Source organism: Anthonomus grandis, chromosome 1 (assembly GCF_022605725.1).
Source record: "Anthonomus grandis grandis chromosome 1, icAntGran1.3, whole genome shotgun sequence".
Lineage (NCBI taxonomy): Eukaryota > Metazoa > Arthropoda > Insecta > Coleoptera > Curculionidae > Anthonomus > Anthonomus grandis.
In genome coordinates, this window is record NC_065546.1 from 6921213 (window position 1) to 6936656 (window position 15444).

A 15444-nucleotide genomic window follows, 5' to 3' on the forward strand; every position below is an offset into this window, starting at 1 on the left:
TGACGGTGTCAATACTTTTTAAAACTTTATCAGTTTCCCCTTTTACATCTTTAGTATAATTATTTTGATCAACAGATACATCCTGAATTGTTTCAATATTGGATTTTTGGTCAAAGCTAATTTTCTACTTCAATAATTATAGGTTTTCTATACTTCCACCTTTCTCTGCCTCCTGAATATCCAAAACAGAAACATTTTCAATATCATTTATGCTGTCATAATTTGGTCTATTATCTTCACCGGGATCTTCAAATAATCTTCAAATATTATTTGAGCTTGTTCGACTTCTGGTTGCGGAATAATATCAACGCTTATAATATTAATTTTATTTGTTCTAACTAATGACAGGGTTCCATCAGCATAAACTTCATATTCATTAATTTCATTTTCGTTCAAATTATTGTCTACATCAAACTTTTTCTTCTCATACATTTTTAAATCCTGTACTAATAAATCTATATCATTAACCTTGTGGACCATTTAATTTTTTTGACTACTTAAAACTTTGTTTAAGTAAACTTAAATCTAAAGATAAAATTTGTGTTGTATTAATCTCTGGATCAGTCGGCTGGATATTTTCTAAAGCGCTCTGAACACATTTGGTATAATCTACGGCATTACAGTCAAAGGGAAATAGTCCACAGCGCCGAAATCCTTTTCTTATATGTTCAGGTAGATTTGGGTTTTCCACAGCAATTTTAAAAACTGGTGCAAAATCAAACTTAGTTAAACATTTGTTTACATTTTCATTTTGCCAATGTCTTACAGCTTGCCGCCAGTATTCTTTTAAGGGTTTAAATACTGCGACATCGGCTGGCTGCATTAAATGGGTTGGGGGTAATGAATATAATATAATATCGTTATCGTCACAAAATTTGCTCAGTTCGATTGACATGTGAGATTGATGTCCATCTACGAGAAATAAAATAGGTTTTTGAATTTTTTCATTTGACAACCATTCATTAAGTCCATTTTTTACGAAATCAATGAATACCTCGGATCTCATCCACCCAAATTCCGATTTGCCGAGAATCCAGTCATCCGGCAAACTTTCCACAATAGCTCTTGGAGGCTTTTTATAGGGATAAACTACTAACAGGACAAATACGGCCATTCGCAGAGATAGTCACAAGGACAGTAAGGTTCTCTTTCTCATTCCCCCTTTTTACTTCGTACAAATTTTTCAACCCTTTTGGTCCAAGCACCCTACCAGTTTTTGGACATAAACTAAACCCGCTCTCATCCGCGTTAAAAATTCTTGATGCAGAAGATAAAATATTAGCAGCACCAATACTTTCCAAAAATTCTTCGAAACCAGGATTTGATATATTCTTCAGTTAATTTTGCCCGTGATTTATCGATTGACTCAGCTGCTCGGGCCGAAATTTGAGGATACCTTTGAAGAAATGATAAGTACCATCTTTGCCCTTGCCTGCCATCTTTAAATGTAGTCTTGATGTTTTGTTCGAGAACTATTTTTTGCACAATATCAAGAAGTTCCTGCTTTTTAAGAGGAAAGCCACACTTAGCCAACTGAATTAACCAGTCAAATATTTGTTTCTCATTTTCTACAGATAAATAGGGGTCGGGTCCCATCTTCCTAGTTTTCTCAGCAACGCGTCCCTTAATCCGGTCCTGTACTGTTGCCCGCGGAACTCCATATTCACGGCATGCTTGCCTTATTTTAGCGCCATTTTTTACTGCATCCACTGCTTTTTTCAGGCTTTCCTCTGAGTGAGCTTCTATCTTTCTCTTTGGTTGTTTAGGCATGGTCTGGAATAGCAAAAAACGCAATTTTTAGTCTAAAATGGGAAGAAAAACTGAAAAAAATGTTGGTGGCCGACTACTAGCAAAACCTTTATTTAGATACTCTTCTAGTAGTCGGCCAACAAATTAAAGTGTTAATACCTTTTTTGTACCTTAATTTAACCCCGGCCGACTACTATTGCAATATATCACTTGAGATTAATCTAAACATAGCCAACAAAGAAAAATGTATACTAATTTCCATAAAAACCAAAAAGAGAAAAATAAAAAATGGGTTTAGCTAGGTACGCTAGTCGTCGGCCGCTACGGCCATATGGTCCAGTCGTCCAGTTATTATTCCAATACCCGGCCACCTTAAAATAACCTCAAAAAAATATAAAATGTGCTTTTTGCATAAAAAATAAGATGTTTTAAAGTCTGCACTTACCTTTATAGTATTAAAACAGCTTCTAAACACTCACAAATGAATAAAATACAATTTTTAAACTCTGACCTTGCAACTTCACTAGTTCAAAAAAAAACATCTTGTCGGACTTGCATTGTCTTATTTATTTAATGTAACACGACGTTTCGGTTGGTAAGTATCTCCAACCGTTATCAAGTGTAAACTGTTTATCAGTTTACTTTAATCAGTTTACACTTGATAACGGTTGGAGATACTTACCAACCGAAACGTCGTGTTACATTAAATAAATAAGACAATGCAAGTCCGACAAGATGTTTTCACTGTACCATTGTCTACCACCTTCAAAAACAGATTCACTAGTTCACTTCACTACACTAGTTTCAATAACCGTTAAGGGAGCTGAACTCGTAAACACGGGGATTTTTGGCGGGAATTATAATTCTAAAACTTGATACAAGAGCGAGCGTTTTGACTTTTTAAGGTCAAAGAAGGATAGAAATTGTTTGGTAAAGAAGAGTTCTGTTTTTATTTATCGGCAAACTTAAGTTATTATTAAAAAACCACTTAAGTGGCCGACTATTAGTGGGGGCCGGCTTACTAGCTAAACCACATTATATAAAATGTCTAAAAAAAATATAGATCTATCTCATCATATAATGCTTCAATCTTCAGTCTCTTATGACATCAATAGCCGGCCACACACACAGAGACTTCTCTCGAGATTTAATCCGTCGCGGTTCAAGTCGTATGTTTTTGGCGGACTTGGTATGTCAGAGGTAAAAACTTTCGTTACCACTAACGTAAAGACATATTTATGAACAAATCTGACAGACTTAATATGTTGCAGACAAAACCGTATGTTAGTGGATATAATCAGTACAATTATCTGCAGACTATGCCTGAAAATAAGTTTGTTTGCCCTCGGCAAAAGTTTTGAGAGAACGCGATCGTAAATAAGGCTATTAATTTTTGTGTTTATAGGTATGTGTGAACAGGGAAGATGCCTAGCAATAAGAAAAAGATTGCACTGTGTTTAGCTATGTCTGGTATGATTCTTATGGCAACTAAACATCGTACTATTAGAAAACGTAGCAAATGGGTCAAAAAATGGTTGTTGGAAAGAGAGTCTCTAAGCCACGTACCATTATTAAGAGAAATAAAACAAAACGAACCTATGGATTTCAAAAATGATTTAAGAATGGATAGTGCAACTCTTGGTAAATTATTATCCATGGTAAAAAATGGATTAACAAAACAGCACACTGCTACGAGAGACCCAATTTCTCCAGAACAACGTCTTACAGCCACACTTCAATTTCTAGCAACACGGAGATCTTATGAAGATCTAAAATATTCTGTAGGAATATCCGCACAAGCATTAGGATACCTTATACCGGAAACATGTGCTGTAATTTTTGAGGAATTAAAGCAAGAATATTTAAAGGGAAGTAATTTTATTATTAGAATTCAATAAACAAAAAAAATATGTTTAATCCTCTGTATGTATCGAAATATAGAAATTTACTTTCATTACATATTAGAAAATCTAAAAATATAATAATATACAACATTCTAATCTGTTCATTAATACAAACAAAATATTCAAATTATTATCTAAATATCTTGTGGACTTGAGATACTTCGAGCACTCTCAGCGTAATATGCAGCTAAATCGTTGCTAATAACAGATGACTGAGGGCTTGGTTGAGGAGATGGTGTAGTTACAGGAGTACTGGAATGGTATGAATATCCTAAGTTGCTTGAAATTTCATTTGTCGGCCAAGTATTGTTTATGATGGAAGTACCTACTATATCTACTGACCGAGATAGTTCTTTTAACAATCCTTTTGTTAGTATTTTATTGATTAGTGTTTCTGCTAAAATTTGTTGCATGGCGTCCATTTTTTTTAACTTAGCTGCGACATTAATCCCGATAGCTTCAAATTCATTCGGCGGCGGCGTATCAGTATTTTGTTTCAAAACTTGCGTACATGTTCTCATGAAGTCCACTTGACTTTCTTGAAATGATAGTTTCTTTTTTTTAATTACCAGCGGTTTCTCTATTACTGATTTTTTTTATGACACGACGGTTTGCGGAAAGATATCTGAAACAAAAAAAAATGTATTTGACTTTAATTTGAAATAACTAGAGGTAGATTAGAAAATTTTTATTATATTCTTAAATAAACTTTTGTTTTCAGTTTCCAACATGCAAAGAAGACTGGAGAAGTATCGCATCCGGTTTTGAATCCCGATGGAATTTTCCTAACTGTGCAGGAGCCCTAGACGGAAAGCATATCCGAATAGTACCACCACCAAGAACAGGTGCGAAAATTTTATAGCGTTATTCTGATGGCGTTAGTGAAAGCGAATTGCGAGTTTATTTATGTGGACGTTGAAAAGCAAGGCAGATTGTCAGACAGTTCCGCTTTCGAATGGACTTCATTTTATAAAAAACTGCTTACAGGCAATTTAGGTTTTCCAGACAACAGTGAAACTAAAGAAAATCTAAACTTTGTTATTATTGGTGATTCGGCATTCCCTCTACAAAATAATTTATTAAAACCTTATCCGGATAAAGATTTAACCTATGAAAGAAAGATATTCAATTATAGATTGTCTAGGGCACGAAATGTGGTAGAAAATGCGTTTGGTTTACTTGCCGCCCGTTTTCGGATTTTCCACACCAGTTTGGCAATGGATCAAAAAAACATAATTAAAATAGTCCTAGCAGCTTGCACTTTACATAATTTTTTAATAAGAAGTAGTCCGTCTTATGCAACAGCTGCCGACAAAGAAAATCTTACTACACATATAACTGAAAAAGGGGAATGGCGGTCAAAAGATGTGGAACTGGTTTCCCTTTCAAAAAGGAAACATGGTAAAGCATCCATAGAAGCTAAGAATAATAGAGATAAATACTGCGAATATTTTAATAATAAAGGAAAACGTGATTGGCAAGATAAAATGATCGAAGCTGGTAAAGCATAGTAGATATTTTCTTTCTTGCTAGTTACAAAATAGATATTTAATTGATAATATGAAATAAATGTTGTGAACAATTATTCTCTATGTATTTTATTATTTGAAACAGATTTACTTACCTCCACTGAGTTATGTGTATTTTCGTCATCTTCAATTATTTCTGAATGCTCTATTTCAATTTCACTTTCTTGTGACTGCCTCTGTATCTCCAAATCTTCACTTTCAGTGCTTTGTACCGGTACTTCTTGATCACTTGTGAAGAGCAGAAGATCAAAGTACCATAAACGGGGCTCGTAAATATCATCGCTTGCTGCCCCTGTCCTTTGTGAATTGAATACTTTTTTCAGTTCCTTTCAAAAGCATCCACGCAAATTTTGAATTTTTTTGCAAACAAAATTACGATCTGCCTTAGGATAGACTTTTTTCGAATATTCCACCAAATTTTCATAACCTCTGTTCTTTAAATTTTTGTTTGAGTATTCGTTAGATTTTGTTTTCCATAATGTCGGATGACTTTTACATATTTCGATAAATCCTGACAGAAATTCTTTTCCCATAAACCGTGTATCAATATTTTCACTCATGTTTGTATTTTATTAAATTGCAAGAGACTAAGTCGTTAAGAACACTATGTACGTTTGTGGTTCTGCAATAAATGTATCTTTTGCAAAGTCTGCAGACAAGTCTGTGCAGGATCAAGATCGGCGCGGCGCTCGCACACTAACCTACGTATTTGTCTCGAGACTTTGACCGTTCTAGATAAAGTATGCAGAGAACTCTGCATGTGTGTGGCCGGCTAATGTAGTTGTTTGGCGTGTAAAAACCAAGGATAACGGCGATAATTACCAATAAATTATGGCTATCTGCTTAAAATCGGTTTAAGTAGCCGAACTGCAACCTGAGATCTACCGAAAATTTTTTCCTTAACCGGTTAATACAACCGGTGAATTAATGGTGAATTCTGAAGTGTTCGTAGATTCTCTCTGGTTCTAACCGGTTCGAATTGCCAAGAGATAGACACAATGTCGTCTGTCAATAAAGTCAAAATTTGAAAACACAAACGAACCAACAACTCGATTTTATGATTTTTTAACTATGCCTCTTTATGATTATCCCCTAGAATTTTATTAAAAATCATGGTTATTATTATTTAACAATTTATCTCAACCTAAGTCGCTTACATTTGTATGTTTTTTAATTTAATAAAAGAACATAACTATTCTTGCCACTAGTTCTGGAATGTAACCTTGGTTAGGATAACCCTTTGGTTTGTTTCTTTTTTTGGTAAGTTTTCATCTAATTTTAGACATTTAAAACTGACGCCTTTAGTTCCTTTTTTTAAGACTGTAATATTGTAAATCATCTGAACTAATCTGCCTACTATATTTAAGAAGCTGTTAACTGAAGACTCTTAACTAAATGTCAACACATGCAACACCAAAAGCTTCAGTTTTCATTGAGGATATGATTTCGTGGTATACCGATTTCGTTTATCACCAATTAATAACAGTAACTGTAATAGAGTTTTATGGCCTCATGAACGGTGGCAATAAAATCAGGAGTTCTATCTAACTTTTCTCTTGTTTGAATCATTTATTTATTTATTTATTTGAATATACGACAGAGCCAGTTTACAAAAACAAAATAGATAATACAAAATACTAAACAATATAACAATATAAATACAATACTAGAATTACAAAAAAAAATATACCAAGATAAAACTGAAAAAACAATCATCAACAGGGCTAAAAACTTAACACTATTCAAGAAACATAGGTTAAAGTGTAAGATTATTTATTTTTGATTTGAATGACCGTAAGCCACTGGAAAATGGATCCAAACTATTTTCATTAAAGAAATGCAAGGTCCTAGTCAGTGGAGAAAAAAACCCATAGTTGGCCGAATGAAAGGGTAAATGAAACATAGAAGAGTTGATCCTTCTTTGACAGGTGTTAAAAGGAATTGCTTCGAAGGGTAGGACAATGATATAAACCATTTAAGATCTTATAAAATGTTAAAGCATCAGAATAATGCCGTCTGACTTCAAGATTAGGGATATTAAATTGGACACTAATAGCATTATAGTCGATGTAATAATTATGAAAAATATTAACTTCAGCTCTATAAGCAAGGCATCTTAAGAGTCTTCTTTGTACAGCCTCAAGGCATTCAATATGAGAATCATAATAAGGGGACCAAATTACAGATGCATACTCAAGCATGGAACGTACCAAAGAGTAATAAACTAATTTGAAACAATAAGGTGAAAGATGTACACTATTTCTAGTGATAAAACCAAAACTACACATACTCCTGTTAATATTATTCAAAATGTGCAGCAAAAAAGTTAGCTTGGAATCAAAAAGAGCACCTAAATCTTTAACTGTATCAACTGACTTGAGTTCCTTATTGTTGATTGTGTATTGATAATTAATAATTTTATTAGAACGACCAAACGAAATACATACACACTTCTTTACATTCAGTTCCAGACTATTGCTATTACAACACTCAGCTACACTATTTAAATCCAATTGAAGTAGCTCAGCATCAAGATATGACTCAATGGCTTTATATAGTTTAAAATCATCAGCAAAAGCAAGATGTTTTGAATGAACAATAACATCACTCAAATCTCTTATGAACAAGTTAAAAAAGACCAGTCCAATATGTGAACCTTGAGGCACGCCTGAAGATACTTCAATACCATTAGAAATATTATTACTTATCCTGACCAACTGTGTGCGACCACTCAAAAAACTGTCACAAAATTTGACCAAAGTCCTACCAAGGCCCATAGCCCCAAACTTCTGAACCAGATGTTCATATTTAATCATTTGAATCATCATTGAATCATATTTATCATATAGGCAGCAAATTGCAAAGGTTGGAAATTTTGATTCAAAATTGAAACACAATTTATCTGATGTTCTGCACAGAACAGTTCCATCAGAACAGATCCATCCTGTTTTTATTATACATTAATGACATTGTAAATACCAAAATCAAAGGACTTGTAACTTTATTTGCAGATGACACAACCATTTTATGGACGCATCCTAACAGAGACATTTTAATGCATACCATAAACTGTGATATTCAATATATTAAGGACTGGTGTAATTGTAACTTATTATCCTTTAATGATTCTAAAACAAACATTATGCATTTTGATTGCATACCTGAGCTGTTATTTTAAATGATAATGAAATCACTTGTAGTGATGTTTCTAAATTTCTTGGTATCCTAATAGATAAAAACTTAATTTTCAAAAGCCACATAAGAAATATTAGATAGATTATCATCAGGTTGTTTGTTTTTTGATCATCCATCACACATTGAGTATTGTAATATAATAATTTTATACTATTTTCATTAATATTGTAGAGCTGTTTTTTATTGACAATTTCTATACATTGTTATGATGTCGATGGAAATAAACGATTTGATTTGATTGTCTCTAAAAACCTGGATTTTGCAACTGCCTGCATGGCTTACTTTACTTTAATTGAGTCTCACTTGGGGTATGGTATAGTTTTTTGGAAATGCGCCTGATGAATCAGCTTATTTCACTGCATATTTGTGTTGCAAAAGAGAGCTTTTAGGGTAATATGTGGTGTGGATCCAAGGGAATCATGCAAACCCCTATTTCTAAAGCACAAGTTTCTGACTTCACCTTCTCTTTTAATTCTTGAAAGATCCTGTTTATTATACAAAAGTCTAGACATCTAGCACCCAGTGTAAACAATACAAGGCAGAGAGGCTGTTTACTGACAGCCATTCCCCACACAGCTCTTACAGGAAATGCCATTTTATACAATGCCAGGAAGATCTATTAATCATCTGCCAAACATATTGAAGAAATCCAACTGTTTTACAATTTTAAGAGTAAACTTAAAAATATTCTCTTAAGCAAATCCTACTATACTGTGAGTGAATTTTTCCAAGACAGAATTTAATCCCTTGGCACTTTGGTTTCTCTTTCCTGCTTTCCTAAATATATTAACTAGTACTAGATTGAAGATATTAAATTTTTTTTTAAGCTTGCATGCTCTTAGTTTATAATTTGTCCTTTTCACAACTGATTATTTATTTTTTGTTTTGTAACCTGTTTTCTAAAATATTTTTTTTTTTAGTGTTTCATCTGGATTTTAGCCTATATTTCAATGCCTTGTTACTTAAAATATTTTTGATTTAAATGTTTGACTTTATTTTTAGTATAACTTTGTCTACAGAATTGTAATATTCTATGACAAGAAAGCATTTGCTGAACTTTTGGCAGTTGCTTTTGGCAATATTCTCTTGGTGTGTCCTAATATAAACTTCTTTGAAATGATTTGTAAACCTGTTAAAGGCAAATATTTGGTACATGTTATACAAATTAACCCCTATGTTACTTATGTCTTATGTGAATTATTTTATGCTAACCTATAATTTTCTTTTAACTAATCAAAAAAATCGCAGTGGTGTTTCTGCGACATGCCTTTGTGATCTTCCAAAGGTATTTCATTGTGTTAGCCATAGGATTCTGCTTCTGAAGCTCTGTTGATATAGTTTTAGAGACATAGCACATTCCTGATTCTGTTCTTATTTGGAGGGTTGTCATCAGTGAATTTTTGTGGACTCTGAGATAGAGTGGTGGTCTTGGGTACAAATTTTTTTTTTTGTATGTCAATGATCTTACAAACCTGGACATTAATGGGAAAATTACCTTATTTACCGATAACACCCCCATTCTTTGGGATGGTCAAATAGTGAGACCTTGCATCTGACCAATCTGATGATGGACCTCCAGTGGATATGGAACTCACTTGACTTAAACAGTCTATCATTGAACTTCAATAAAACCAAATCTGGACGTTTAGGGGTAAGCTTTGGAATGTGTCCATTGGCGGTAATCAAGTTGCTGAACACTCTAGCAGCAGATTTTTTGGTGTCATTCTTGATACCAACATTAAATTTATTAATCATGTACTTGATCTTGCCAGTAAAATACCACCTGGTTGCTCTGAAGTTAGGGTCACAACTGAAGAGCTTGGTCCCAAGATGGGTAGGACTGTGTATATTGCCCTTGTCAAGTTTCGTCTTCTCTACAGTATTTGTTTTTGGGGCAATGACAGCAATTGTCTTATCCAGTTGCTCTTCGTATTGCAAAAGAGCGCCCTAACGTGTATTTGCAAGACAAAACCTTAAGATTCCTGCCACCCTTTATTTGCTTGAGAAGACAGTCACCTGTGCATATATACTGAAAGTTACTAGCATCAGATCCAAAAATCGGCATAAATATATGGCAGGGACTCCAGATATGTAATACGACAGAAGGGCAATCTGCAACTACCCATTGCCATGTCTGCTCTTATTCAGAAATCATTTTTTACATATGTGATTTGATTTTCCTCCTTTTTTTGTATACATTTCTTTTTTAATGTTTTTCTATTATTTTATTAATTTTAAGTTGCTTTATTAACAACAAATATTTGTTCATAACAATAAGGTTTATTTTGATTTGATTTGATTTAACTCTAACTTTCAACAGTGCTTATTATTAAGCACTAGTAATCAGATAATAATTCCTGTCTTGTTTATGTGATTTGTCTCCATTTAGTAATGATAAGACAAACTGTGGTTAATAAAATCGTTATTGTTATTATTCTAGTCAAAATGGCATTTTGTAACAAAATATGGAGTCTCAAACAAATTCACACTAACCAACTAATAAGAATAGATCCATCGGAAAATTGCTTAGTAGGCAGAAAGCCTGATGCCAAAATAAGCCTTAAAACCAATAAGGCTTCTAGATCTCATGGAACCTTAATGATTAATGGAGAAGGAAACTTAATGATCATGGACTTAAAAGTGAGTATATGTAATAACACAGAATATGATATATTATTTTTAACAAATTTTTCTTTCACAGAGCATTAATGGGACTTATGTAAATGGTCATCTTATTCCTGTACATTTATCATATAAGGTGTCTGCGGGAGATATAATATCATTTGGTCTTAAAGATTTATCAGCTTGTGAAAATGAGAATGATAAACATATATTTTTTGAAGTTATGGAAAATGATTTGTCGGTAAGATTTGTAGTTTTGAAAAATACCACTATTTCAACATCTTTTTGCTATTTATATGACACACAAATGTATAGAGATTCTTATGGGTAGTTGTTGAGTTTAAAATGCCTCAGCTTCAAATACAGTGTCTCTACTTATTAAGTTTACATTACATTTAAATTAAAAAGGGGGGGAAACTATAGCCTAATTTTAAATGGTCTTATGGAAATCTATAATCTTTATGGAAACACTAGCCTAAACCTGCAGCTTGGCTGGCGTGGAACTGGAATGAATAATCAACTTTGTGTATGTAACACCCAATTATGCCACAAAGCAAAGGGTGCTGCACAAGAACGGTCTTATAGATCTATTGTTTAACATTCAATTGCAAAATTGAAGATGAATCCGTGATAAAAACGATGATTATAACCTTTCTCAGGCAAAAACATAAGTGAGCTCACTTTTGTATTATCCCGTAGCGCAGTTTAGGCATGATAACACTCCAGACAGACACTAAAATTTATATATCTAAGATTATTAATACTTGTAAGTATGTTATTAAATTAAATACAATAAAATGATGATCTGTTGACATATAATAAAACTTTCACATCACATTAATGAAATTCTGTTTCAAAAACAAAATTTTTCCTAATTGGCTAACTTCTATACTTTTTCTCCCTTTTTTATATATAAATCTACTATTTCAAACTCATTTTAAACAATTTCAAGGGAAAGAAATTTTTTTCTTTGTTAGTAATCCTAATGAAAGTCAAAACCACACTACCAAATGCCGGCCTAATTAATTCTACTTATTCATAGCCTAATAAATTTTTTTCAGTTAAAGAACATTGAAACAATAAATTTAGCAGAGGATGAACCTGAAAATTCCGGTGAAATATCCGATAGTGTTCAAAAAAATGTCACTGATGAACAAGGGATTGACAAAAGTTCAGAAGTTATTGAAACTTCTAGTTCAAAAGTTATAGAAAGTTCTGGTTCAAAAATCCAGCAAGAAAAAGCAAATTGTAATACTTTAACTGACAGTAGTTCAAAAAATGAGCAAAAAAATGTTAATATAAATAACAGTTCTATTAATAAATTGGATTCTCTCTTGGCAGACTTAGATCAATATATTGTTAATAGTGACATCAGCAAGGAAAATGATTCTATATGCAATACTTCAGATACACATTCAAAAAATAAAAGTGAAAATTTTCAGACACCAAAGAGTCCAAAATTATTACAAAGGGAAGGCATTAAGGGACCAAACACTTCTAGTATGGCCTCAAAAACTGAACTTTTTCAGACCCCAAAAAAGCCACCAATTTTGAAAAACAAAAGTATTAAAATAGACTTACCTAGCAAAAGAAGTTTCACAACCTGGCATGATAATTCGGTTGTAATAGAGCTAAGTGATGATGAAGAAATAGGTTTCTCAGCCAGCCAAATTTTTCAAACGTCCCAAATAAAAAAGGAAGGAGAAGACGAAAATAGAGACGAAGTCTTTCAAAAAATTAAAACAGAGTTAGCAGAAATGGAGTTTTGTAGCCAAGAAATCATTTGCAATCAAATCCCTATCGATTTAGAGGGTGAAGGCTTTGAAAATACTCAGCAAATATTTGCTGTTTTACAAGATGATCCAAAATCAACAACAACTGAAAATGGATCAAAGTCTACTTTAGGTAACAAGGTTGACAATATAAATGTGAGAGCAATAGAGCCTCCTACAAACAACAGGCGATCACCAAGAAATAAGATACTTGATAAGGATAGTGACAAAGGCTTTAGTAATAATAACAATATCAAAAATACAACTGAAAAGTCTAATAAACGAAAGCTATCAATTGACAAAACTCCTGTAGAGAAAAAGAAGCCAAAGACTGCGCAAAAAACCACACCTACCTTTAAAGACGTTCAAATAGAGTTAAAAAGAAGACACAGCACATCCAAAGAACCTCATTTAAATAAAAAAGATGCAGTGAATATAAAAGAAGAAAGACGAAAAAAACTAAAAGAACTTGCTTCAACATCAGACGTTCCTGAAACTTCATCTAGAATTACTGAAACTAACGAAACTAGTCCAGAACTTAAAACCAAAGAAAGTTCGGATTGTGGGATAGACCCTTTGTTGGTCTTAAATGTAAAAAGACGCACTAGTCGATTGTCATCGCGTGAGAAGAGCCCTGATGCTACGAGGACAATGAAAGTTATTCAATCACCGCCTGCGCAGGCTGTTTCCAGCTACAATTTACGGAGGGCTAAATCATCTAATGAATTGAAGGTTAGTATATTATCTTTTAAATATAATTAAAAATTTTTTTAACACAAATAATCCAGACGCTTTAAATAAATGGTGATTTTTTAAATGAATTCAAAAGATAAACCATTTTAAATATCCTAAAACTATTGAAAAAAATATTGAAATTGTGGAATTATAGAATTTAAAAAAGTTGCATTTATAATCGTAAGAAATTGCACGCTTATAATATGATTTTCGCACATTTTAAATACACACCCCACAAAAATTATCGCATCACTTATTATTTCTTAAATATTTTAAAATTTTGGTCTTTTTTTTAAATTTTATTGATATTGATAATTAATTCACCAAATAATACGACGACTTTTGCAACATTTATTTTAAATCAGTTCAATCTACAGAGGACAAACATTTTGATTTACCAAAACATACAAAAATCAAAAAAATTGTACAAAACGTATGTATACAAAAAAAATGAACTTTATTTAAGCCAATGAATTTCTAATAGCGTGTGTTACCGCCCCTGGCTCTAATTACAGCTTCCATTCGTCTTCGAAGGCTTCTAAACAGGTTCTGGAGGTATTCTTGCGGCACGTTTGCCCAGAAGTCAAAAGGAACATTTTGAAGATCATCTAGTGTTCTTATTGGTGCTGGATGTTGCTGAATTTGCCATCCTAGATGGTCCCAGACATGTTCTATCGGATTAGGGTCCGGGCTACGTGCAGGCCAATTTAGGGTGGGTATCTCGTCCTCTTCTAAGTATTGCCGAACAACTCTAGTAGCGTGTGGACGAGCATTATCATGCAGCGTTTAGTCTTCCATCATTCACTGGTACTAGCTCCGTGCGACCCTCAAAAGAAATTCCTCCCGAAACCATGATAGAGCCACCACCAAAGCTTTCAGTTTGACAAAAATTAACCTGATCGTGCCGTTCACCACGTCGCCTATATACTGGGACACGCCTATCTGACGAATATAGACAAAATCTTGATTCATCCGTGAATAAAATATTCGACCAATCTTGAATATTCCAATTTGCGTGTTCTCTAGCAAATTGCAATCTTCTCGATCATCATCAAATCAACTCGATGTTTTCTGGTAAGACGTGGACCTCTAGCTGGCACTCTGGCTCATAAACCTGCTTCTCTCAGCCTATTTCGAACTGTCTGTAGTTTTATTCGGACATTACGAGCAGCCAACAGATCTGTTTGCAGTCTTCTAGAGGTGGTATGCCTAATTCTTAAAGCCGTTAACCTTAAGTAACGATCATCTACTGCCGAAGTTACCCTTCTGCGGCCTTGTCCGGGTCGTCTGGATAGTTGTCCTGTTTCTTTGTAGCGATTAACAACTCTGGATATGGTGCTTTGTTAAAATCCCATTATCCAAGCGACGTATCTTTGACTGCGACCATCTTCTAGGAGCGCAATGATTCTAGCGGCTTCTTCATTAGTCACATGTCTTGTTAAACGTTCAGGCACATCCATTATTAACAATAAATTTAAATTTTCACTTTAGAATAACACTATTTGCTTAGAACGTTTTCGATCTCAATGCATTCGCCAACACAGGAATAATCTACGCGAGCATTTTTGCTTCAAAAAAATATGTTAGAAATTCCGATCATTTTTTGTCTATGATAAGAAACCAGAAATATCTTTTAAGTTGATACATAAATACAGATTGTCCCAAAAATATCTTAAAATACTAGTGATGCGATAATTTTTGTGGGTGTGTATTTATCCACGGATGAGTAACAAGTGTATAACTAATTTTCTGCAAAATGTCTGGATTCTTTATTCTTGGATTTATCCAGAAATGAAATTGAAATTTGTCAAACAGTGGACTGCCAGAGGCAGTTGTGCATATAGGTCACCTGATAGACCCGTCATGCCCCACCGGGGGTTATTTGAGCCCAATAAGATTTACCTAGAATCTGGTGATATTCTATAGATTTTTTAAATC

The 15444-nt window shown here is 33.5% G+C and overlaps 1 protein-coding gene across 3 annotated transcripts in view; it reads left to right on the forward strand.

Moving 5' to 3' along the window:
* The first annotated feature begins 6204 nt into the window (after window positions 1-6204).
* LOC126738062 (uncharacterized) overlaps window positions 6205-15444 on the forward strand; it is a 52769-nt gene continuing 43529 nt past the window's right edge. Inside the window, exons 1-4 of one of the 3 annotated variants that reach the window (XM_050443257.1) lie at window positions 6205-6442; window positions 10818-11017; window positions 11079-11240; window positions 12061-13503. In XM_050443257.1, the coding sequence (XP_050299214.1) occupies window positions 10823-11017; window positions 11079-11240; window positions 12061-13503 (1800 nt within the window). In that variant the 5' untranslated portion in view covers window positions 6205-6442; window positions 10818-10822. Of the gene's footprint in view, window positions 6443-6582; window positions 6634-10817; window positions 11018-11078; window positions 11241-12060; window positions 13504-15444 lie in introns of those variants that run through there. The other 2 variants (XM_050443408.1, XM_050443333.1) reach the window with 2 other exon arrangements.